The sequence below is a fragment of the Nelumbo lutea genome, chromosome 2 (assembly GCF_056320005.1).
Source record: "Nelumbo lutea isolate HS-2025 chromosome 2, American lotus-T2T, whole genome shotgun sequence".
Taxonomy (NCBI): domain Eukaryota; kingdom Viridiplantae; phylum Streptophyta; class Magnoliopsida; order Proteales; family Nelumbonaceae; genus Nelumbo; species Nelumbo lutea.
Window position 1 is genome coordinate 109,139,407 of NC_142685.1, and position 27,284 is coordinate 109,166,690.

Here is a 27,284-nt window from a genome sequence, read left to right on the forward strand (position 1 = left end):
GTTTGCATTCTCCATTCGTTTCATTCCTATAAAATTTGAGAATTGCTGTAACAACCTTTTTTCTGGTCTGGTACACGAATGAGAGGCAGAAGTGAGGTTGGGATTGAAAAGGTGTCGAGATGCTCCAGTGCAGTCTCCACCCTCTCCAAACAAGGAAAGCTCCAGCCCAAAAGAATCCCTACGCGTGGTTGTAGCCCTCCATTTTGGGCTAAATCTGGCAAAGCATGAAAGCAAACAAGGATTGGACCACATCATTGCTTCTCTTGGCACAGAGTGATCCATTTATGGGATACCAATTCTCCTTTGAAATTTGGGGCCAACGCCTTTATTCTGTTCAAGACTTTGAATTCATGAATTGAACACTATTCTGTCGTCATCCCCCCTGATGCTCTCTCTCACTCTCTCTCCATTGAGTTCAGCAGACAAAACTAACCTAAATATGATTTAGGAATTGTAATTCCGCTGACATCAATCGCCTCAGCCACAGTATACTCGGATTCAGATCTGGGCATAAAGCAACCCCAGCTGTTGGCATAAATGCATAATGGCATGGAATTACTTCACTCAACCTAATCGATGTGTTAAAAAGAGGTTCAGCACCACTCTATTTCTTGCAGTTGTGGACCAAACCATCCTTCAGATTCCTCAAATGATTGGGTTAGGACCCAATAGGATGAACTAGCACCCCTCTCTTTCAATCTCTCATTTAAATTCTGACTAGCAAAAGAAGAAAAACAGAGAAAAAGAAGAGAGAGAAAACAGTAATAACTCATATCACATTATATTTTCCAGATCATCTACAAGTTCTTTCCTTTCATACAAGAGTGGGGTTTCTCTTTATCAGATTTGAACAGTACATGTTCCATTGTAGTTTCAATATTTCTTTGAGCCTCGTAACTGCTGGCAGAAGTAACCAGACCATTGACAAACGACAATCCTGTGTGGCCGTAACCACTCTCATTTGCTTGCAATAGATGATAGCCTATTCTTTTAGGCCTCCAAGTCAAGTGAATTCAAATCCCCCCACAAAAAAAGTCAAATGAATTCAAGATTTCAACAAACACTCACCTCCCATCAGAGAGAGAGAGAGAGAGATGCACACCTTAAAAATAGTTTTGGAATTATGGGTAAGATATTTGTACCATATAGATGCATTGGACATGCACACCTAGGAAAGAGATTTCATGTCTTACTAAACAATTATATGATTCGTTTTCAGTAATGCAGCTTACCAGTTTAACTGAATGGTATGTAGAAATTCTACATCATAATGTACAAGGTTCAAAGTATCGATACGCCGCACCAGCCGATACGTTTCGTATCGGGGCTTCCCAATTCGCCCCTACAGGGGGTGTTTCGGGGTCTTGATCGGTTCAGAGGATGGATGGACCTTAAACCGGCCCCTCTGAACCAAATTAAAAAAAAAAACGAAAGAAAAAAAAGCTTTCAATATTTTGAACCTTGATAATGTATGAACTCTGCAATTTCAATCATAAGCAATTCACTCTCATTAACAGCCAACTGACATCCGTTGGTGCTGGCAGCAATAACAGCAAACATGGCTACATGAAATGAGAATGTAGTTTAGATGGTAAAAGCATTGAGTCTAAAAAAATAAACCACTCAATTGCTACCCAATAATTGTGCTAACATAGGATTCCTCTACAATTAGGTCCAGTAAACACAAGGGCAGACTACTACAAACTACATGAAACTGGAACGCATTATAGGCGGCAAGGAGCTACAAAGAAAAAAGGAGAAGAGGTGCAAATATATATGCACTCTGTAGTCTGTACGCTACTTTTCTCTCAACCCTCAAGCAGTTTGAAGTTGTTTATTCATCCGTCCTCGTGTGGTGTTCAATGTGTAGAATGGTCGTATGAAATACAAACACATGAATCGGTACAGAAAGCATATTAGTGTATGTACACACTGAGAAAAAGCTAATGGCTTGATTATAAGGTCCAAGTGCTCCTGAGATATAATTCCGGTATACTTTTCTTACTTTCATGCTCAAATGGCATAGTATTAGTTATACAGATTTTAATATACTATACTTTCATGCTCAAATGTCACATAGTATTAGTTATACAGATTTTAATAACAAGCCAAAAGGTAAGCGGATCACAAGTAAATCAGCCTATCCACTTATTGGCCTATCCCTAGCTTTGCAAGTAGGGCTGCAACTTGGGTCAGGTTAGCCCAAACCCAGCCCGAAAAATTAGGGTTGAGTTCAAGTTCAGGTTAGGGTTAGGATTGAAAAGTATGTACCTGACTTAGCTTTGAGTGGAGTTAGGGTTGAAGCCTTGACCAACCTGAGCCCCCCCCCCCCCCCCCCCCGAACCCAACTTAACTTCATATTTGCATGTATAAATATTATATAAATATGTATTTATGCATGTTATTATGTATATTCACCATTTATGCATGTATTCTTGACAATAAATCCGATTGAAATATGAGGAAGTAGAGAAGAGAAGGAAAGAAAAGAGAAAGGAGAAGGAAGAAAGGAAGAAGAAAAAGTTTGGAGCAATAGAACAGTGCTAGCAGCGCCAACTTTTATTATATTATATAGGGCGGCAGAAATAAGAAGGGAAAAGACCCTTGTGCCCCTGTTGTGAGTACAATAACAGAAATAAACAAAACAGAAATAAAAAATGCTTTAACTAGCCAAACAGACCCTAACACAAATAAATAAATTATTTCAACACCCCCCCTCAAGTTGGAGCATAGATGTCAATCATGCCCAACTTACCACACAAATCATTGTGCACATGATGAAGACCTTTGGTGAAGATATCTCAAGTTGTTCTTTTGAGCTGACATATAGAGTACACACTTCTCCATTTACAAGTTTCTCTCTAATAAAATGCTTGTCCACTTCAATGTGTTTCGTCCTATCATGCAGGACTGGATTAGCAGCAATCTTGATGGCAGTTTTATTGCCACAGCAGAGTGACATAGGATTGCTCATTGCAAAACCCAGTTCACCTAACAGATTTCTTATCCACATGATTTCAGCAACCCCATGAGACATCGCTCTATATTCTGCTTCAACACTAGATCTAGCCACCGCACTTTCTTTTTTACTTCTCCATGTGACCAGGTTTCCTCCTATAAAGGCACAAGACCCACTGGTAGACTTTCGGTCATCGACTGCTCCTGCCCAATCAGCATTAGTATATACTTCCACCTTTAAGTGACCATGTTTCTAGAACAACAAACCAGCTCCGGAAAACTTCTTGAAGTATCTAAGGATCCTCTCTGCAGCTTCAAAGTGAGTTGTCCTAGGATTGTGCATGAATTAACTAAGGACACCCACTGCATAAGCAATATCAGGCCTGGTCATAGACAAATACAAAAGTCTCCCTACGAGTCTCTGAAACTTCTTCACATCTTTCAAAAACTCTCCCTGACTGTCTCCCAACTGATGATTAGATTCAATTGGTGAGTCAATTGGTTTTACCCCCAACTTGCCTGTATCTTCTAGTAGATCTAGTACATATTTCCGTTGGGAAATAAAGATGCCCTTGTGAGAGCGGGCAACTTCAATTCCAAGGAAATCACGTAAGGAGCCTAGATCTTTCACCTCAAATTGAGTGGCTAAGAATTTTTTTAATCTCCGTATTTCAGCCTCCCAATCTCCTGTGATCATTATGTCATCCACGTACACAATAAGAGATGCAATTTTCCCCTCACCTCTTTTCACAAATAGAGTGTGATCTGACTGACATTGTTTGAACCCCATTTGTTGAACTGCTAAATGGAACTTAATAAACCAACCCGAGGTGATTGTTTCAACCCATATAAAGATTTTTTTTAACCTACACACCTTTTGTTCACTGCCTTTGGCACAGAAACCTGAAGGTTGGGTCATGTACATTTCCTCTTCCAAGTCACCGTTCAAGAAAGCATTTTTTATGTCCAATTGGTGAAGTTCCCAGTCAAGATTTGCTGCCAATGAAAGAAGGATCTTGATAGAGTTCATCTTGGCTACTGGAGCAAAAGTCTCTGCATAGTCTACTCCATATGCCTGTGTAAAACCTCTTGCTACCAGTCTAGCCTTGTACCTTTCAACAGTTCCATCAGCCTTGTGTTTCACTGTGAACACCCACTTGCAACCCACTAGTTCCTTCCCTTCAGAAAGGTCCACCAACTCCCAAGTGCCATTTTTGTGTGATGCATCAACTTCTTCCTGCATTGCATCTATCCATTCAAGTTTAGATAAAGCTTCTGCCACATTCTTAGGAACGGGGACACTGTCCATAGAAGAGAGGAATGCATGGAATGAAGGCGAAACGTGATCATAGGACACAAGATTAGAGATAGGATGATTAGTGGTACAAGATCTAACACCCTTTCTCTTAGCAGTAGGAATATCAAGATCATTGATGACAGGTGAATCAACATTGAGAGGAACAGGCATATCAACAGGAGCAAGTGTACCTGGCTGATGAGACGGATCTGCCTCTGGTGAATCCAATGATGTTGGTTGCATAGTGTCAGGTTCCACAACTCTTGAACTCTGTTGGCTTTTATGGCAACGATGAAAAACCCGAAATGGAGGAGGATCGGGTAAAGGAGGTAGTTGAGTTTGAGCCACCTGTTTCTCCTCAACCTTACTCTCCCCCTGAAGAGAAATCGAGAAGAAAGGTTGATTCTCAAAGAAGGATACATCAATGGAGACATAGTACTTGCGAGGTCGGATCATAACAGTGATACCCCTTTTGAGATAAAGGGTAACCAAGGAAAACACAAGGAATAGCCCGAGGATCAAGCTTACCTCAAGTAGGGGACAATTTATGGACAAAGCAATGACACCAAAAAACACGCATCGAAATGGTGGACAATGGAGCTGTAGGAAACAAAAGCTGATGTGGGGCCCTATACTCTAGTAACCAAGATGGCATACAGTTGATGATGTATCTAGCACACAAAACTGCATCCATTCAAAAACGTTTTGGCACATTCATATGAATTAATAAGCCACGAGCTACTTCGAGAAGGTGACAGTTCTTTCGTTCAGCAACACCATTTTGTTGGGGTGTCTTGGCACAAGAGCTTCGCTGAAGTGACCCACTCGAAGCAAAAAACTCCGTGAGATCACTATGGAAGTATTCTTTCACATTGTCCGACTGGAAGATATGGATTTCAGTTTGGAACTGAGTGAACACCATGCGTTGAAAGTCTTTCACAATTTTTGGCACTTCATCTCGAGATCGCATTAGGTAAACCCAAGCGTATCTAGAGTAATCATCAATCAAGGTAATGAAGTACTTATATCCAGCCTCAGTGGATAGAGTAATAGGGCCCCAAACATCAGAATAAACAATATGAAATGGAAATTTAGATCTTTTATTTCTCAAAGGTAAAGAACTTCTACAATGTTTACTCAATTGACATGTCTGACACTGTAACTGACTCACTGACAATGACTCAAACAACTTTAGGAACATAACTTTTAATGATTCAAAAGAAAGATGACTTAGACGACTATGCCATACATAGGCTTAACTCTCACTTGGAAAACTCATGGACTCTGTAGCCACAAGACCAACTTTATTCTCCAACACGTAGAGACCATCCACCATGCTTCCTCTACCAATCGTCTTACCCGAGGCCAAATCCTAAAACACACATGAAGACGGAAAAAAAGTGACTGAACAGATTAAGGAGTGAGTTATACTACTAATGGACAACAAATTTATAGGTAATTTCGGAACATGCAATACATTAGAAAGGGTAAGTCCGAGTAGGAGAGGTATGGTACCTTGGCCAGATATGGTAGAGAAAGAACCATCATCTAGTCTCACCTTATCTCTCCCAGAGAGAATGTTATATGTCTAAAATAAATTTGACTTACCGGACATATGGTTTGAGGCTCCAGAGCCAATAACCCAAGCAGAATTAATGGTATAAGATGACACATAAAAGGCAATGGCAACGTTACCTGATGTAGACACGAAAGAGGTAGAGGGAGTAGGACCAGAATCCATTTGGCGAAGAGTCCTACCATACAATTCCAAATGGTCACGAAAGGAGTTGATAATTTCTTCCTTAGGGTCAGAACTGGGATACCTCTCCTGAGTTACCAATGGACTAGTCTCTATCAACACCATATTAGCTGAGTTATACTTTTTCTGATTATGCTGGCTTGGTTTCTTGCCCTGATCAGGTGTTGACTTCTTACCCAAATCCTGTGCCCATTTAGGTTTTCCAATGGAGATCCTAACATGTATCTCTCGTGTGTCGTGTCTTCTGGCAGTGAGTGCACTAAAGTTTACTCTTATCATCTGTTCTTTTCTAAGAGTCACCTTTCTTAAAAGCACCTTCGACATTTGTATCTGAATTTCCCCGGACAGCTAGGGCAACTGACTCCCCCTATACACAATTCATCACACTTCTACTCTCTTCTGACTGCACTAAGGCATACACCTCCTGAACTGATGGCAAGTCTTTACTACCCAAGATCTGCACCCTGATGAACTCATATGAAGGATTCAGCCCTAGGAGGAAGGCAAAGACCTGTTGCTGAGATACAAGTGACTTATACGCCTTTGCATCTTCATCACACTTCCAATTCACATTTTGGTAGTGATCAAGTTCTTTCCATATCGATGTCAAATCAGAATAGTACATCGAGAGACTTCTCTCCCCCTGCTTGCAAGTAGAGGATTCAGCTTGCAGTTGATATATCTTGGCATAGTGTCTCTGCTTTGAATAGGTGGACTTTACTTGTTCCCATATCTCACAAGCAGTTTCAGCCCACATAAAAGTCTTCCTTACCTGTGGCAACATGGAAACCAAGAGCCATGACATCACCATACTATTCTCTTGGTTCCACCTATCATATTCAGCACTTCCGTACTTCAGTTCCTTCACTATCCCATTGATGTATCCTATTTTCCCCCTAGCAGTGATGTAGAGTTTTATTCCCCTAGACCACTCAAGGTAGTTCAGACCATCAAAGGGAATAAGAGCCATGGGGAAACTCATATCCATTCCCCCACTCACTCCATTGTGGCTCCCTGGAATCTCTGAAGTAGCAGAATTCTCAAACGACATGGTAAGCACAAGTTTTTTTATCTAAACTCTCAACTTAGGATCCCTCCTTATATCGACAAAAGCTCCACACACAACAATTCAGTTCTGGACTTAATCTGAGCACAAAAATAAACAGCACCAACTTCCAAAGAAGAACGATGACAAAGACTGATTTTCACCACAGCATTAATCAATAACTTGGAAGTTCCACCACAGCATTAATCAATAAGAGAGATCCTAACACACATGAAATCAGACTAGCAAGCAGAGAAAACAAGTCATCTACGACCTACAGTCACCTTTTCATAGGTACACGATCCGACAAATAAAAGATATAACCCTCACAAAAGTATGTCGACATTTACAGGATCACATGATCCAACAAATAAAGGATATAACCCTCAGAAAAGTTTGCCGACATTCAGTGGTTTGGATTCATTTGCTCTCCACTTGGTACACAACTAAGGAAAGAAATAAAAGAAGAAAGAAAAACTTTAGGGTTGTACTAGTTGCAGATCTGATTTGATCAGCCTAGATTCAGTCCTCTGTTCCACCCAGATTCAGCAACTTGAAGAGAAAAAACTTGGTCACCCAGATTCAACAGCCTTGCTCTAATACCATCTTGACAATAAATCTGATTGAAATATGAGGAAGTAGAGAAGAGAAGGAAAAAAGAGAGAAAGGAGAAGGAAGAAAGGAAGAAGAAAAAAGTTTGGAGCAATAGAACAGTGCTAGCAGCGCCAACTTTTATTATATTATATAGGGCGGTAGAAATAATAAGGGAAAAGACCCTTGTGCCCCTGCTGTAAGTGAGTACGATAACAGAAATAAAGAAAATAGAAATAAAAAACGCTTTAACTAGCCAAACAGACCCTAACACAAATGACTAAATTATTTCAACATGTATGTTTATGCAACTATGTATTTGTGTATATCTATATATTTATGTATTTTTTTCGCTGCAAGTATTTATGTATTCATCTATCTATACATTTATGCATGTACATTGTATGCCAAAAATTTGAAGTTTAAATGCTTTTTTTTTTCTAAAACATGATAACTAATGAAATAGAGAAGTGGGGGTTCAACAACTTTTATTGGGTTAGGGTTGACCTTAACCCAACCTAACCGAGCCCTACTTGCACCCCTATGTGCAAAACCCTTTAACTTCCAACAAATAACTTTATCTTACCGGTGCAATAGGTGCTCTTCAATGTATATGCCCAGACCAAGCCTTCTCTGCCATTCTATCACCAAACACAGCTACTCCTAGGTTCCCATAGATGTGCTCAGCCACTCATTCAAATCCTATTCTTTATGATTTTATCACTCATCAGTATTTGCATCTCCATTACACCAATTCTTTTCCTTTTGCTAACTGTATTATTTTTATACATGCTACTTTTTGATTGCCCAAAATCCTTCTCTATACAACATTGCAGATCTTGAAGCTGTCTTGTAAGATTTTCCTTTTAGCTTGATTCGTATTCTCTGATCACAAAACGCTCTCAACACACCTCACCGTTTTGTCCACAACACACTAATTCTATGGGCAATATCTACCTCAATTTCTGTCACTATGGACTTCTGAACTGAGAATGATGAAAGAAGTCACATTTTGCCTAATACTCAACATTAGGGTAGTTGGAGTTTTCTTTTGAATTGAATACAACAATCAGTTCTGTTAATTATAAAAAAAAAACCACATTGAAGTCACTTCATCTCCAAAATTATACGTTGATTCTCATCCCTGATGTTTCTAATTTTCTTTGCATGTTAGTTTGGCTTAGCCCTAATGGATAACAAGGGTGATTGAATGACAACACAGCACAGTTAGGTAACTACCTCCTGAATGTGGAGGCCCAGACAAGTTTGATATTAAAGTATATGCAGAATCTGAAAAGGAAAAAAGAGAGAATTTCCAGTTACTAATGTAAATTCTAACCATTTGTTTGAATTTGAACCTTCCATGCCTCCACCTTTTGAATTAGCTGAAGTTTGTTGCTTTCTCTTCTTTATGGGTGAATTGGGATTTAGGTTTTAGAAGGGATCTAAGGGATAATGAGTGTGAGCCACTTATTCAATTGCTGAACAAACTTTGGCTAGCTTTTCTGGATCAATCAATGGAGGACACTGGAGTGTGGCCTAGTACACCTAATAGGGTTTTTATTTGTGCTTACTTAGTTCTCGCTTGCAGCCCAACAATATGAGTGAGAATTTCCCTATGAAAGAGAATTGGAGCAAGCCTATCCCACCAAAAACTAAGGTTCTATGTTGGGAAGTCTATCTTGGAAAGGTAAACACTAGTGATATGCTTCAAAAAAGAAGGCCAAACAAATGCTTATCGCCTCACTTGTGCTTCCTTTTCCTTGCAAACGGTGAATCCATATCTCATTTATTGCTTTCTTGCCCTTTTGGGCTTTGTGTTTGGGACCTCTGTTGTTCCCTTTTTGGTTGCAGGTGGTCTCCTTCGCAGAATGTAGCAAGCCTTTTCAGCCTAAGCTTCCTAAGGCAACCAAGGAAGAGAGGAAGAATTATGTGGAAAGCAATTAGGGCTGCAATACATGAACTATTTGGGAGGAAAGGAATGGGAGGATATTCAATGAGAAGAGTAGATCGAAAGAGGAATTGTTTGAAACTATAAAAATCAGAACTGCACATTGGATAAAGACACTTGATTTGTTCAAAGAATTGTCAGTAAATGATATTCTAAGGGCATGGACTGAAGTGGCATCTTCTTCCAAAGAAAAGGCATTTATGGAGTGGTTACCCCCATCCGCTAATAAAATAAAGCTAAATTTTGATGGGAGTTCCATGGGAAGTATGAGAATGGCTGGTATTGGAAGAGTATTTAGGGACTGCACAGGAAAAGTGTTGGGCATTTTATTAGGACCTTTGGGTTGGGAGATTCACTAAAGGCTGAACTAATGGCACTACTACAAGGGTTAAGAATTGTTAAACAATCAAGATTTCAGCTTTTGAAAGTAGAGGGAGATTCAAAGCTGATAATTTCTTGGGAAATAGAGAGCATCACACAGGAGCTCAACATAACTTTCAAGTGAATTAGAAAGATAGCAAATGGAATGGCCGACACTCTTGCAAAGCAAAGTGTATATAGGCAGCAGCTGTTTTTGGACACCATTGTAAATCTTATATCTGTGCTGGGAATGGAATGAATCTAATGGATGAATGCACCCTGTTAGTGTAATATTCAGATTTTCATTTTAATTTAATCCAATGTTGAGCAACAATGCCATTGCCCGTCTAATTTACATGATTACCACTTTGAGCTAGCTCAATGTTCATTTCAAGCATGAAGTTAAATATTAGTTTTTGTTTGTGTAATAGATTATTTGGCTGACTATTACAACCATTTAGGTTTTCCATGTTTAAATTTTGCTTTAACTCATTCTATCCTAAAGCTTCAAATTTTGAAGTTTACAGGGCAGTATTCGTTTGTGTATAACCTTAGTTTCATAGCTTTGTTTAGTGATTTGGAACATGATAATAATTTGAAAATGTGTGCCTATGCTACTTTTATCATTTCATAAAATATTGTAGAGAACACTGATGTGGGCCCCACAGCTGTGGTCCCCACTATGTTCATAGGACAGTATGTGCAATTATTTGTTTCAGTCATGTTAGTGTAAGTTGGTGGTCAGCTTGTTATTTCAGTTTGTTATTTGCTTTATTTGTCATATAAGTATTAAGGGCAGATCTGTCATTTCCTCTATGTATTGAACATAACCTATAAATACTAAGAGTGGCAGCAGCAGATCAATTTCAGAATTTGTCCCTCCTTTCAAACCTTTGTGTTCTCCTGTTCTTCTCCTCTTTTTTCTTTTTTTCCTTACTTTTCTTCTACCTTTTCTAATCTCAAATCCATTAGGATTCAAGGCTGATTGTAGTCTTGATAGCCTACCTTTTCTAATAACGCGAAGGTCGCAGGTTCAGGACATTGGTGACAGCAGGCGCGTTGTCAGCAGAATAGGGGTACAACTTGATGAGAGCCAGAGCATCCTCAAGGACAGAAAGGTGATTCTTGCCGCCACAAGCCTCGTACATCGGGCGCACGGTCTGCAGCAGTGTCTTGTAGCTATTGGCAACCCTCACCTCTGACTCGACCGCAGGCAGTCGTGACGCAGCAGGACCAGCCCCCACCTTAACCAACATTTTTGGCGTATTCTCACTGTATGCTAGCTCATGCTTGATGGAGATGTTCACGGGGTGGCAGCTCTTATGCCATAAGGCATCCCTTGTCAGGTCTTGATCCTCCTGGAACCATGAAGCAACACTCTCAAACTTCTAGTATGTCCACTCCATGACATCGAAGGCACGCCTTGACTGGGTCTTGGCGTCGCTCAGGTAGTGGTGTCCAGTCATGATTAGCTTGTACCCCTAGACGGGCAGCACACCGATTGCGGACATGTGTGCGACTGCCACCACCGCTTTCTCTTGGTCAGTCAGTACCAGCAATGCGGTAAGGACGTCCTTGTCTACGCAACGTGCTGCGCAGCCCACTGACAGGGAGAGAGGCCTGCTCCTTCAGTGTACCTTGCCTGAACGGTTAACTCGGCAAACTCCCTAGGAATTAGGTCGTTGGCGGTTATGCGATAGAGCTCTGTAGTAACTGCACGCACCATGCCCAGGATGATGGCAACCTTGCGCATCAGTCATGCCCTACGGCCTGTGGGTAGCCAAACCCGCCTGTGCGACCCTGAGAAAGGCAGGAGTTTGGCTAATTGCGTCGTTGAGGTTCAGGTTTGCGATGGGCCTCCAGTGGTACGCCGCGGGGATTGTCGGCTTGATCAACAGAGAGCGTGCTTCACTTAGGTCCCTGTTTCTCATGTTGAACGTCACGAACTGTGTGATCGGGCCAACGTCATCGTTGATGATGAGCGGCTCCCATTCCTCGATTGGCACTTCGGTAGCGGCCATGACTATCATTAACAAACTAAGCTAAAAACTTTAGATCTTGAACTATAATAAACCAAACAGTGTCCTGACGAAATAGTCAGTAATGCCATTTGATTATTTTTATCTGTATTGGAACCTTGACATACGCAGGCACACTGGCAGGTCGCGGGACATGACTGATGGGTGCGCAAGGTTGCCATCATCCTGGGTAGACCTGTTAATGGGTCGGGCCGGGCTCGGGAGGGGCTTTTACTCTTCATTAACAGAAATATGTTAGGCCCGAGCCCGAGCCCGAGCCCGGCCCGACCAACGGGCCTACAACTTGGGCCCGGGCCCAGTCCTAATAAAAAGCCCGAAGCCTGACCTAATAAAAAAATTAGAAATTTTCCCTATTCAATTATAAATCAGAATTTATTTACATTAAAAATATATATAAATTCAAAATTTATTTATATTAAAAAATATATATAAAGAAGGGAAAGAGGATGTGGAGAAGAAGAATTTGGTTGGAAAAAGAAGGGAAAGAGGTGAAAAAAAGAGGGGTATTCAGCTAGGGTTTTTAGGTTTATTTATAGGTCGGGCCGGGACGGGCTCAGACCGGGCTATTTTGGCAAATCGAGAGCTCGGCTCGAATTTATTGCGGGCCGAGCTTAAGCCCACGGTGTGGTGTGTGTAATTACTACAGAGCTCTATCGCATAACTGCCAACGACCTGATTCCCGGGGAGTCTATCGAGTCAACCGGTCAGGCAAGGTACACCGAAGGAGCAGACCTCTCCCTGTCAGTGGGCCGCGCAGCACGTGGCGCATACAAGGACGTCCTGACCACACCGCTGGTACTGACTAACCAAGAGAAAGCGTTGGTGGCAGCCACACGCATGTCCACAATCGGTGTGTTGCCCGTCCAGGGGTACTCGCTAATAATGACTGGACACCACTACCTGAGCGACGCCAAGACTCAGTCAAGGCGTGCCTTCGATGTCATGGAGTGGACATAATAGAAGTCTGAGAGTGTTGCTTCATAGTTCCAGGAGGATCAAGACCTAATAAGGAATGCCTTATGGCATAAGAACTGCCACCCCGTGAACATCTCCATCAAGCACGAGCTAGCATACAGTGAGAATACACCAAAAATGTTGGTTAAGGCAGGGGATGGTCCTGCTGCGTCACGACTGCCTACGGTCGAGTCAGAGGTGAGGGCTACCAACAGCTACAAGACACCGATGCAGACCGTGCGCCCTATGTATGAGGCTTGTGGCGGCAAGACCGACCTTTCTGTCCTTGAGGATGCTCTGGCTCTCATCAAGTTATACCCTATTATGCTGACAACGCTAACTGCATAACTGATATCTATCCCTCCTTTCAAACCTTTGTGTTCTCCTATTCTTCTCTCTTTTCTTCTTTTCCTTACTTTTCTTCTACCTTTTCTAATCTGTAATCCATTAGGATTCAAGCCCTATGTATGAGGCTTGTGGCGGCAAGACCGACCTTTCTGTTCTTGAGGATGCTCTGGCTCTCATCAAGTTGTACCCCTATTCTGCTGACAACGCTAACTGCATAACTGATATCTGTCCCTCCTTTCAAACCTTTGTGTTCTCCTGTTCTTCTCCTCTCTTTACTTCTTTTCCTTGCTTTTCTTCTACCTTTTCTAATCTGTAATTCATTAGGATTTTCAAGGCTGATTGTAGTCTTGATCGCCTAATTGGTATCAACCTTGAATCCTAATGGATTACAGATTAGAAAAGGTAGAAGAAAAGTAAGGAAAAGAAGAAAAGAGAGAAGAATAGGAGAACACAAAGGTTTGAAAGGAGGGATAGATATCAGTTATGCAGTTAGTGTTGTCAGCAGAATAGGGTATAACTTGATGAGAGCCAGAGCATCCTCAAGGACAGAAAGGTCGGTCTTGCCGCCACAAGCCTCATACATAGGGCGCACGGTCTGCATCGGTGTCTTGTAGCTGTTGGTAGCCCTCACCTCTGACTCGACCGTAGGCAGTCGTGACGCAGCAGGACCATCCCCTGCCTTAACCAACATTTTTGGTGTATTCTCACTGTATGCTAGCTCGTGCTTGATGGAGATGTTCACAGGGTGGCAGTTCTTATGCTATAAGGCATTCCTTATTAGGTCTTGATCCTCCTGGAACTATGAAGCAACACTCTCAGACTTCTATTATGTCCACTCCATGACATCGAAGGCACACCTTGAATGGGTCTTGGCGTCGCTCAGGTAGTGGTGTCCGGTCATTATTAGCGAGTACCCCTGGACGGGCAACACACCGATTGCGGACATGTGTGCGGGTGCCACCACCGCTTTCTCTTGGTCAGTCAGTACCAGCGGTGCGGTCAGGACGTCCTTGTATGCGCCACGTGCTACGCGGCCCACTGACAGGGAGAGGCTTGCTCCTTCGGTGTACCTTGCCTGACCGGTTGACTCAACAGACTCCCTGGGAATCAGGTCGTTGGCGGTTATGCGATAGAGCTCTGTAGTAACTGCACGTACCACGCCCAGGATGATGGCAACCTTGTGCATCTGGGCATCAGTCATGTCTCGCGACCTGCCAGTGTGCCTGCGTATGTCAAGGTTACAATACAGATAAAAATAACCAAATGGCGTTTTGACTATTTCGTTAGGACACTGTTTGGTTTATTATAGTTCAAGATCTAAAGTTTTTAGCTTAGTTTGTTAACGATAGTCATGGCCGCTACCGAAGTGCCAATCAAAGAATGGGAGCCGCTCATCATCAACGATGACGTTGGCCCAACCACATAGCTCGTGACGTTCAACATGAGAAACGGGGACCTAAGTGAAGCACGCTCTCTGTTGATCAAGCCGACAATCCCCGCAGCATACCACTGGAGACCCATCACAAACGTGAACCCCAACAATGCAATTAGCCGAACTCCCACCTTTATCAGGGTCGCACAGGCAGGTTTGGCTACCCACAGGCCGCAGGGCATGACTGATGCCCAGATGCGCAAGGTTGCCATCATCCTGGGCGTGGTGTGTGCAGTTACTACAGAGCTCTATCGCATAACTGCCAATGACCTGATTTTCGAGGAGTCTGCCGAGTCAACCGTTCAGGCAAGGTACACTGAAGGAGCAGGCCTCTCCTTGTCAGTGGGTCGCGCAGCACGTTGCGTAGACAAGGACGTCCTGACCACACCGCTGGTACTGACTGACCAAGAGAAAGCGGTGGTGGCAATCGCACACATGTCCGCAATCGGTGTGCTGCCCGTCTAGGGGTACAAGCTAATCATGACTGGACACCACTACCTGAGCGACGCCAAGACCCAGTCAAGGCGTGCCTTCGATGTCATGGAGTGGACATACTAGAAGTTTGAGAGTGTTGCTTCATGGTTCCAGGAGGATCAAGACCTGATAAGGGATGCCTTATGGCATAAGAGCTGCCACCCCGTGAACATCTCCATCAAGCACGAGCTAGCATACTGTGAGAATACGCCAAAAATGTTGGTTAAGGCGGGGGTTGGTCCTGCTGCATCACGACTGCCTACGGTCGAGTTAGAGGTGAGGGCTGCCAACAGCTACAAGACATTGCTGCAGACCGTGTGCCCGATGTACGAGGCTTGTGACGGCAAGACCGACCTTTCTGTCCTTGAGGATGCTCTGGCTCTCATCAAGTTGTACCCCTATTCTGCTGACAACGTGCCTGTTGTCACCAATGTCCTGAACCTGCGACCTTCGCGTTGTTAGAAAAGGTAGGCGATCAAGACTACAATCAGCCTTGAATCCTAATGGATTTCAGATTAGAAAATAATGAAGGAAGATTTGGCCCGACCTCTCTATTACGTGACACGTGGCAGAAACAACAGCTCGGCAAAAGGGGCCAAGCCTAGGTGGGAAGGGGACACGAGCGGATTGAACTCCCTACCGGGGGCCCAAACTGACCCACCTTGTAACAGCTCGGGATACACTTCGCCGAACTAACCTTGTAACAGCTCGGGATACACTCCGCCGAACTGACCCACCTTGTAACAGCTCGGGTTATACTTGCCAAACTAACCTTGTAACAGCTCGGGATACACTTCGCCGAACTGACCCACCTTGTAACAGCTCGGGATACACTTCGCCGAACCGACCCACCTTGTAATAGCTCGGGATACACTTCACCGAACTGACCTGCCCTATAGATACCTCCGAGCTCAAGACCGCCTCGCTCAGCACTTCGCATCACTTGGCACCAAAACCAAACAAGTCGTACCACGCCTGACACTATGGAAGTTCGTGCCCAAGGGCGCCGCGCCTGACTGAGATCTGACGTTTGGCGGTAGCACCCTAAACGGCCACCTGCCACCGCCACTGACACCGCCATCTCCGGTTAGATGACGGTTAGGCAGTGACGGTTCTGTCTCAGCAGAAAGGACGACGGCTGAATTGACAAGCACAAGGGTAATCATACTTGACCTGACAAGGGCCCCGGGACGAGTGCACGAAGTGACTATAAGAGCCCCCTGCCCCCCGACAACGGAGGTATGCAAACTTTGCGCTATCTGGTATTACCTTGCTTTTGAAGGATTCTAACTTGAGCTTCGGAGCCTCTACACCGGGTTCCCCCCGGAGCTTCTCCATTTCCTCCGTTTCAGGTTCCCCGCTACCCCGTTCGGAAGCAAGGCAGCGGACAGCTAAGACCGGCCGGATCGTGCTCCATCAGAAAAGGTAGAAGAAAAGTAAGGAAAAGAATAAAAAAAGGAGAAGAACAAGAGAACACGGGTTTGAAAGAAGGGACAGATTCTCAAATTGATCTGCCGCCGCCACTCTCTTAGTATTTATAGGTTATATTCAGTACATAGAGGAAAGGACAAATCTGTCCTTAATACTTACATGACAAATAAAGCAAATAACAAACTGAAATAACAAACTGACCACCAACTAACACTAACATGACAAACAAATAATTGCACATACTGTCCTACGAACACAGTGGGAACCACAGTTGTGATCCCACATCAGTGTTCTCTACACTCCCCCTCAAGTTGGGAATAGATATTTATCATTCCCAACTTGGATAGGTCTGCCTCTAACTTCTTCCTTGGTACAGCCTTGGTTAATATATCTGCGAGCTGCATGTTGGATGTGATATACAGGAGACACTTCCTGTGATGAGACCCTCTCTCAAGCAAAATGTCGATCAACTTCGATACGCTTAGTTTTGTCATGCTGCACCGGATTGTGAGCTATATTAATAGCCGCCTGATTATCACAATACAACATCAGGGGCTTCTCATAATCAATACCCAACTCTTCAAGTAGTGATCTCAGCCATAGGATTTCAGCCACTCCGTTAGCCATTGACCTATATTCAGCTTTAGCACTAGAGCGGGAAACAACACTTTGTTTTTACTCCTCCAAGAGACAAGGTTACCTCCCACAAGGGCACAATATCCAGAGATATACCTCCTGTCATCAGCACTCCCAGCCCAATCAGCATCTGTATAGACCTCCACCTTCATGTGATTATCATTCTTGAACAGTATACCCCTACCCGGGCATCTCTTCAAGTATGCTAATATTTTCTTTGCCGCAAGAAGATGAGTAGTTCTAGGGGAATGCATGTACTAGCTGACAACACTAACTGTATAACTGATATCTGGCCAAGTGAGGCAGAGATATAGGAGCTTTCCAACCAACCATTGGAACAGAACTTTGTCTTCAAGAGGCTCCCCACCCTCTACACTGATCTTGTGATTCTGTTCAATGGGTTTATCAACAGGCTTGACACCTAACTTTCCAGTTTCCGCCAACAGATCTAGAACATATTTTCTCTGAGATAAAGATCCCTTGTTTAGATCTAGCAACCTCAATACCCAAAAAGTACCGTAGTGCACCAAGATCTTTCACCTCAAACTCTTGATGAAGGAGCAGTTTGAGGGACTCAATCTCACTACTATTATTTCTTGTCACTACAATATCATCCACATATACAGCAAGCAAGGTCACAGAGGAGTCCACCCTTTTAATGAACAGTGTATGATCTGATTGGGCCTGTACATAACCGAATTTTCCAAGGGTTAGTCTGAATTTATCAAACAAAGTTCTAGGTGACTGCTTTAATCCATACAATGCCTTATTCAGTCAGCAAACCTTCTTACCTGTCTTTGTATCATAGAATCCAGGAGGCAACTATATGTAGACCTCTTCCTGTAAGTCTCCATTCAGAAAAACATTTTTAACATCCATCTGGAACAAGGGTCAAGAATAACTTGCTACAAGGGATAATAGAACTCGGATGGTGGTCATCTTGGCTACTGGGGAAAAGGTCTCCAAATAGCCTATACCATAAGTCTAGGTGAACCCCTTTGCAACCAGCCGGGGTTTGTACCTTTCAATGGAGCCATCAGCATTATGCTTCACAATAAATACCCATCTACATCCAATTGGCTTCTTTCCTTTGAGTAGGTCAACTAGCTCCCAAGTGCTATTTTTCAACAGGGCATCCATTCCAACTTGCACAGCATCTTTCCACTTTGGAACTGATAAGGCTTCTTGCACTGTTCTGGGAATAGGAACATTGGCAATGGAAGTGAGATAGGACCTGTAAGAGGGAGATAGGTGATCATAGGATAAAAATTGAGAAATGCAGTGAGTTGTAGATGTGGTGCAATGTCGTTTCCCTTTACGGACGACAATAAGGAGGTCAAGGTTATCCGCAGGAGGGGAAGTGGCAACAGTGGAAGGTGTCTCAGTGGGCCTTGGGACTGTAATACCTGGATCTGGAGCCGTAGAAGGAATTGGAGCTGGCCTGTACTGCCGATGACCGGGATCAACCTGCCTGCATCACCTGTGATAGACTTTCATCTCCTAATCCCTCTGACCACCCTCACCATTACAGCCTTCATCACCCAATGGAATAGGTAAAGGAACATCCTCAGATGTGTTAATTCCACTCTCACTGCGCTCCCCCTAAGGAAAAAGACCCAAATCCCCACTCTCACTACTCTCCCCCTGAGGAGAAACCCTAGGATAATAGGGTGTCTCCTCAAAGAAGATGACATCCATGGAGACAAACTTCCTCCCAGAAACAGGATCATAGCAGTAATAACCCTTTTGAGTTTGTGCATAACCGAGGAAAATGCATTTGCAGGCCTTAGGGTCAAACTTGGAATGATGGGGCCCGAGTAGCTAAACGAAGCAGGTACAACCAAAGGTTTTAAGAGGAATAGTAAACAACTCCTTGTCTGGGTATAGGAAGTGTAAAAGGGGGTTTCATATCAAGGACCCGGGAAGGAACCCGATTAATGAGATATAGTGCCATGAGGATAGCATCACCCCAGAAGTGAATAGGTACATTGGAAGTAAACATAATGCTTCTAGCCACCTCCAAGATGTGCCTATTCTTCCTTTCGGCAATCCCATTCTGCTGTGGTGTATGAGGACAAGTGCTCTGGTGAATAACCCCATGATTAAGGAGGTAAAGTTAATGGTTTAGCAAAGTATTCCTTTGCATTATCGGGTCTGAGAACTTTGATTTTGGCCCCAAACTGGGTTAGAATCATCTGATGAAAGTTTTGTGTCAGAGTGGGAACCTCATCTCGAGAACGCATTAGATAGACCCAAGAAAACCAGGTATAGTCATCAACAAACAACAGAAAATATCAGTACCCACCCATAAAAGGGATGTGATATGGCCCCCAAACATCAGTATGCACAATATCAAAAGAATTATTATTCCTTTTATTACTCAAAGAATAAGGTGTTCTACAATGTTTGGCAAACTCACAACTCTCACATCTCAACAGATTCAAATAAAGCAGAAAACAGACTCTTCAAAGACCGGAAAGATAAATGACCTAATCGATTATGCCAAAGTATAACCGGGCTCACAAACAGAGAAACAAAGGACTTCTTATCCACTGGCTCTTCCCAACGAGAACTCTCTCCGAGCAGATAGATCTCATTCGTCTCACGGCCAATCCCAATCACCTTCCTCGTCTCCAAATCCTAAAAAGCTCGGTCAGGGAAAAAAGTTACTAAACAGTTCATATGTTTGGTAATACTACTGACTGAAAGCATGTTAGCATCAAGCTTAGGAACATGCAAGACAGAAGATAAATATATGGTATCAGATAACTTGATGTCACCCTTGTCAGAAATGGGAACAAGAGAGCCATCAGCAATGGATACTTTATCTCTACCAGAGGATAACTGATATATAGTGAACAAAGATGGCAAGTTAGTCATATGGTCAGATGCACCTAAATCTATTACCCAACAATGTTTAGTATTACCTAGAGATGAAACATGGTATGCTGAGGCTCGAGTACCTGAATGTGCAAATGCAGATGTGGCAGGGGCTGATGGTGATTGAGATGGCTGAGCTGAACTCCCAACTTCCTTTTCCAACTGTATTAGGGCAGCCCGAACCGTGGCTAAAATCTCTAGGGGTGTGCCTTTTGTGCCTGACGAGGATGTTGAATCAGTATTCACAGCCACATGAGCATTACCCTTCTTATTTCTCAGTTTTGCTGGGACCAAATGAGGGTGCAGCTTCCAACAAGTATCTTTTGTATGCTTGGGTTTCGTGCAATATTCACATATCAGATCCCGTTTGTCTTCCTTCTTGTCCCTTTCTGTATCACCCCCTGACTTAGGTTTAACAGCTGCCAGGGCTAAGGAAAAGGGATGAGGTTGCATCATAACTTTCCTCCTGGTCTCTTCACTATGCACCAGGGAGTATGCTTGAGAGAAGGTCACACTATCTCTAGTCAGTATCTGTTGCCTCACAATGTCATAATCTGAATTCAGGCCAGCCAGAAATTCAAATACCCTATTCATCTCAACTTGCTTCCTATAAGTCTGTGCATCTTTGGGACTTTCCCACTCAAGAGTCTCTAGATGATCAATTTCATGCCACAGGGATTTCAAGGTAGAGAAGTAGACAGAAACTAGTTTCTCTCCTTGTTTAAGACTATTCATTTCACACTTCAGTTCATAGGCTCTGGCAACATTAAGGGGTTGGGAATAGGTTTCTTTCATAACATCCCATATCTCCTTGGTTGTCTTTGCCCACAAGTAATTTCGGCTTATATGTGACTATATAGAGTTACACAGCCATGTCATAACCAAGTAGTTCTCTTGAACCCACTTGGTATACATTGGATCCTCCTTGGAAGGTTCTTTCACATCTCCCAAGAGGTAACCTAGTTTTCCCCTTCCCCCAATAGCCATCATGGCTGATTGGGTCCATTCCAAGTAGTTTGACCCGTCAAATCTCACAGTTGTAATCTGAAACTGGGTTTCAAATACACTACCATAACTGTTGTTCCCAAAACTACCTTCTCCCTGATTTTTAAACTCCATTCTTGGTCAAGAATCAGTAGTTACGAACTATTAGGGTTATTACAACAGAAAACAGCACTTGAACAGTCGATCACAATCAGAAATCAGTATGGAATCAATGCAGGTCTGATCTGAAACCAATCTGTAATCATGGTATATGCATGAAGCTAGTGCGGGTATGATCTGAAACCAATCGGCAATCACAGTATATGCATGAAACCGGTGTAAATCTGATATGAAACCAATCGGCAATCACAATACTAAGCAATCCGTAGAAGTTTTCACCCCCTAAAAGAGCTCGGAACCAAGAGACAGGTTTGAAACCAGCTTAGAGAGCAATGGAGATGCTGGAACAGAATTAGGATTTTAATCATAGGTCTGAAATAGGTGCTCAGTTGCACTTTCCAAGGGGTTCACAGTTAGGTCTTGCCGTAGGATCAATGTGAAACCCTAGAATAAATCACCTCTGCTAGAAAACCCTAAAAACAGTTCGGTCGCTCCTTCTGGATAGGTCCAACCCATCTTGACTGATAGCAATCTCTAGAAAATAAATAAGACTTACCCAGAGAATTTTGTTCCTACCTTCCAAAGTTGCCTGAACCCTAGCCTTCTCTGATTCTTCCTGATTACCAATACTCTGAAAGCCGTGCCAAGTCTTCGAACAGCTGCTAAACTCTTCTGGTAACCTCCAAGAATCAGCCAATGAACACTTCTTTATAATGGATTTATAGGCATGATTTAAGGGAAATAGAGAGCATCACACAGGAGCTCAACATAACTTTCAAGTGGATTAGAAAGATAGCAAATGGAATGGCCGACACTCTTGCAAAGCAAGGTGTATATAGGCAGCAGTTGTTTTGGACACCATTGTAAATCTTGTATCTGTGCTGGGAATGGAATGAATCTAATGGATGAATGCACCCTATTAGTGTAATATTCAGATTATCATTTTAATTTAATCCAATGTGGAGTAACAATGTCATTGCCCGTCTAACTTACATGATTACCACTTTGAGCTAGCTCAATGTTCATTTCAAGCATGAAGTTAAATATTAAGTTTTTTGTTTGTGTAATAGATTATTTGGCTGACTATTACAACCATTTAGGTTTTCCATGTTTAAACTTTGCATATTTTACAATGTTTCCACCATGTCTATAATTTTTACAATATTTCCATATGGCATTCCCAACATTTTTGACGTGTTTCTTATATTTGGATTGATTGACATTTCCACCAACACCGACATTTTAAACCTTAAATACCACAAAGCACCTGTCTCCTTGGGAAACCATTACAGACATTTTCCCAACAAAACCTCCAGGCATACGCTCCCATGCCTTTTAAAACACTAGTTTAAATTTCCCCCCACTTTATTCTCTTTCTGTGGGGGTAATCTACAATGAGTTTCAGCATGAAGACTAAAACCCATTCTAAAATCTATAAAAACCATAAGACTCAGGACTACCTCAGATTTTAATTCCAAAGTAATTTTTTTGTCCTTGTTATTCATCCCTATACCTCGCAATAATGGAATGAAATCTTGATATTTTGGGATCCATATGAAATTTAAAAGCATGAACAAAATGAAGGTTTAAGAATCTCTAATAGAAATTTTGATGGTCATTGTTGGCCTACCTTTTAGCAATACTATAAACAAAACAAAAACCCTAGATGAATAGACAAAATTATCATAGCCCCTGCATGGAAACATATTAAAAGAAGATAAAAAATGTTGCAACTACCAGAATCAAGTATACAAGTCATATTATGATACTGTGGAGAGAGTGATGGAAAAACAAATTATGATAGAATATGACTCTAACTTTTTGGTTTCAAAGTACCAAAGCCAGAAATTTTGTCCACCTTCTGAGTTAGATAAGAAAAAAACAAGAAAAGTAAAAACAAATGTTAGAGGAAAGAAAAGTTCGCCAATATCAGTATACCTCTTAATGTAATTATTGCACTTTCCAACGCCAAATGTCAGAGCAAACAAATAGGCCCAAAGTATCAACCAGGTTACCTCAATCAAAATCAACTATTCTCCCTAGTTGGGTACAAAGTTATTTTTAACTTGTATCTGTTTATTCTTATCTCTGTCCTTTAGAATAGCATCATTTATGGCCTTCATATTGGTATATGTATGCCAAATGCTTTAAACATCTATGTTGAAATATGGCAAGAGGCTACATAATAGAAATAAGCCCTAAAAAATAAGAGGCATAGTGGAAGTAGATTTTTTTAACATCTTCCAATTAGGGGTGGTTGGTATGAAACCAGGGACTATGCATCCATCTATTTATCTACCTATAACTTAGACATGAGACTGCATCGTTATCAGAAATTTGGAATATATCTTTTTGGGTAAGCTATTCAATGCTAGGCACTGACTAGTCAGTCCATCATCTAGGGAGGCCAAGATAACTAGTCATCATGTCACCAAATAGGCTACACTAGATAATATTTTGAAATCATTAAGCAAGCAGTAAAGAAACTGCAAAGACAGAAACTCTGAAATTGATGTTTGCCTAATAAAACAGAAGCGATTTTGCTAACACCTAAGTTGTTAGCAACCTGACAACTGGAACTTATAAGCATAGCATGCTCCTATGGTTCAGGATAAAATAAAAGCATTAAATGGTTCAGATATAATACAAACACATGTTTCACAGTAAATCCCAGAATGGATTGGTTTATGGGTACATCCAGAAGATGCAGAGTAGAACAACTGCATGTAATAATGATGGTATCAACATAACCATATTTCACAGTAAATCCCAGAATGGATTGGTTTATGGGTACATCCAGAAGATGCAGAGTAGAACAACTGCATGTAATAATGATGGTATCAACATAACCATATTTTTAAATAGATCAATAAAGGAGTAAAACCCCATCAGCAAATATGATGAGGCAGTTGGAAAAGAAAAAGAAGTTTTTGATTATGCAAGCCACATAAAGTAGATATTATATGAAAAGAACTGGTGAAATAGAACTAGTAGCATCATGGAAGATTACAAAGCAGTATAGCCTGTTCCAAATCTCCCAGATAAAATCATTCATAAACAAGGAACAGGAAAATCAGAAAATTTAAAAAGAAGGCCAAAAAAACAAAATACCAAAACAGAGATGCACCAACATCGTTTCGCTCCCAGACATGTAATTTATCTGGTGAGAGAAAAAGAAGAAACCCATCACATGAATAACCGAATCTCACTTACACTCAACGCCAGCTTCAGCAGCACGCCTAGGCTTGCTTTTACGCCTGTTTCCATTCAGTCGATAACCATTGGATTTGATTGAGTTGTCGGTGCTCAATCTGCTTCCAATACCATTCTCCTCTTTGACTGCATCAGAGTTCTCTTTTGTCTGTGAATACTTTTTCCTCTTCTTTCCGTTCTCTGTTATTGCTTGACTTTTCACCTCTTTGGTCGAGACCGCTGGTTTAGTATTCTCCCCATCCTCCTCCTCTATCTTCTCAATTACTTCTTCGTCGATTTCATCTTTCAATGGTTTCTGAGGCCTTCCCCTTCTCTTGTATGCAGGGAGTGATTCTTCACCACTTCCAGGATCCTCATGATTTGTAACAACAGTCATTTTTTTCCCCTTTCCTCTGCCTCTACCCATTATCCCAAAATGCCCCAAAAGAAAAGCTCAAACAGCTAAGGATGATTTCTGCATGAACAAAGAAATGGACCGTCAGGTACAACTGAACAAAAATGCATGAGTTGCAATAAGGCTTAGGTGAACTACAGAGATTGGAAGACAACCAAAAAACCTCAATATAGAAGAGTTCTGTCAGTATTAACACCCACAACAATATGAATAGCATAGTTCTCAAATTCTACATTAGAAAATTCATGGGGTGGGGAAGGGAAAGAGGAAAGGAGAGAAGCCGGGTGCAGTTCATAATGTAATTTAAAACGTCATCTACGGCATATCAACTAAAATGAACTGAGCAACAAAAAAGTTTAATTTAGAATTGAATAGCACAGACATGAAATAACTGCCTTCCATAAATAGCTCGGATCCCCAACAAGACTTGGAAGGAAAATGGAGGAAGAGAATAAGGTTGAGAATCGCAACTCAAGAATCGTCTCTGCAAATAAAACAGAACTTCCCACTGACCCTCTGAATGAAAATCGATTCCAAAACAGAAAAAAGATAACACCTTTTGAGGAGATTTGATGCAAATGGAAAATTGCCAACTTAACTTTCAAAACTTATAATCAAGAGAAACGCATCAGGAAAGAGAAAGTAGAAACCGACCTCACATGGAGTCTTAATCAAAAAAATTGCCTTTCAGAAACCGGATTCTAAGCCCATCAAACATGAACGAATATTTGTAACGTTGAACTCTTGCAGTCTTATTCAAATGTTCAAAAAGAAAATCAGTAACAACTAAAAAACGAAACTGACCTCACATGGAGCTACTCTTGGCTGCATCTCCCGCATAAAACCCATTCCTCAGAATCTGTTTGCAAAGACAATATGCTTCTAAAAACCCAAAACAGAGAGGTCTTTGTTTCCTATCAATGGTTTTTAGAGTAGAAGTAGAGATGCACAGATTTCCTGGTGAAAACTATAATTTGTGGAAAGGAAAAGAGTGGGAACACAGATCAGAAAACAATACAGTATGATATAGAGTTTAGCAAGAAATTTGAGATCGGAAGAAATGAATCACCATCTGAGTTTTAAGAGCAACCCAGATAGCAAAAGACTGAGAAAAGAGAAGGGAAAACCAGAAAAGAGAGGTAAGGAGATATTTGTCGATTGATTCCATAGGAATATTGTTATTATTGTAAATAAATAATAAATTCAGTATCTTATAAAAATAAAATAAAATTGTGAATTACAACAATACCCCTAATGCTTTCAGAAAAGTTCACTCACCTCCCCTGTTCCTAAAACAATGTTTTTTGTCTTCTTTATTTTATTATTATATTCAGTTTATGATTAATTTTCTTTAGAAAATATTTTTTTATTTCTCATTTCTATAGTCAATTTGGCATTAGGTCAAAAACACTTTAAAGAAGATAAGGGAGTTCCTTGAACTTTTCAAGAAAGTAAAGGATATATGTGTAATTTCAATTTGTATTGATGATTTTGGAATGTAATTGACTCGTTTTTGTACTAAATTAACAAAAGTGAAAGAAAGAGGTAAAAACTAAAAATCAGAAACCAGCTGTATTGTGAGTTTACCAAAATCTCCTTCAATCTTTCCATCGATTAATGAAGAATTACAAACTTAGTGAAGGGTGAAATTGCTATTTTGCTTCTTGAGCTTCAGTGTTTCTTTTTAAATGAACTTTTTTGGAATTGATTAATATTTTAATTTTTGATTTTATATGAGATATAATCCTTACAAAATTTGAACTACTTGAAAATGACAACAATTATAAAAAGAAATAAAAATAATTAAATGACAATATTATTCTTTTCCAATTTGCCATGGGGAAGTTAAGGTCAGGCCGGGTTTAAGACCTGGTGAACCGGGTCTAGTCATGGGCTGGGCCTCATAAGCACATGGAAGAATCACTTAACCAAGGCTGTATATAAAGCTAGCCCACTGGAATCTTCTTAAACAAAAAATAAAAAATAAAAATAAACAAGAAAAGCCAAAATCTGGCTTTAGGTTCCCCGGATGGGCTTGCACATGAACTTTAGCCCGTGGGCTTGACCTCGAGCCTAAAAGCCCAAGCCCGATTATTTTACGGGCCGAGATCGGGATTTGTCACAAAAGCCTGACCCAACCTGACATTTTGTATTTTATTGTAAACCCTAGCCGATTAACCTTTCCTATTCCCTCTTTTCATCTTTTATCTTTCTATCCTCATTCTCACTCTCAATAACTGGCACAAATCCAAGCAAACAGCCATTGTTCTCAGTCTCAGAGGTGACAAGCAAGCTCAGGCACCGGTCATCGTCTCTCTGGCGGTGAGTCTTCTCTCTCTCTCGTCTCTCTCACAGTTCTCACTTGCACGCACTCACATATTCTCAAGATTCAAGAACCGGCGAACTCAGGCACCAGCA

The 27,284-nt window shown here is 41.6% G+C and overlaps 3 protein-coding genes and 1 pseudogene across 3 annotated transcripts; 1 reads left to right on the forward strand and 3 right to left on the reverse strand.

Annotated features, from left to right (window-relative positions):
- Nucleotides 1–10,971: 10,971 nt before the first annotated feature.
- Nucleotides 10,972–11,714, reverse strand: LOC148872676 (uncharacterized). Its single transcript, XM_088970157.1, has 2 exons — nt 11,604–11,714; nt 10,972–11,319 (listed from the first exon to the last, which is right to left on the reverse strand). The coding sequence occupies exons 1-2, from the start codon at nt 11,712–11,714 to the stop codon at nt 10,972–10,974; spliced, it is 459 nt and encodes a 152-aa protein (XP_088826283.1).
- Nucleotides 11,715–13,783: 2,069 nt separating this feature from the next.
- Nucleotides 13,784–14,883, reverse strand: LOC148872677 (uncharacterized; annotated as a pseudogene).
- On the forward strand, nt 14,744–15,670 carry LOC148872678 (uncharacterized). The gene is made up of 2 exons (XM_088970158.1): nt 14,744–15,127; nt 15,323–15,670. Exons 1-2 carry the CDS (start codon nt 14,744–14,746, stop codon nt 15,668–15,670), a joined length of 732 nt encoding a protein of 243 aa, XP_088826284.1.
- Nucleotides 15,671–24,186: 8,516 nt separating this feature from the next.
- On the reverse strand, nt 24,187–25,810 carry LOC148872679 (uncharacterized). Its single transcript, XM_088971804.1, has 2 exons — nt 25,671–25,810; nt 24,187–24,926 (listed from the first exon to the last, which is right to left on the reverse strand). Exon 2 carries the CDS (start codon nt 24,876–24,878, stop codon nt 24,465–24,467), a length of 414 nt encoding a protein of 137 aa, XP_088827930.1. The 5' UTR covers nt 24,879–24,926; nt 25,671–25,810; the 3' UTR covers nt 24,187–24,464.
- Between the last annotated feature and the right edge of the window lie 1,474 nt (nt 25,811–27,284).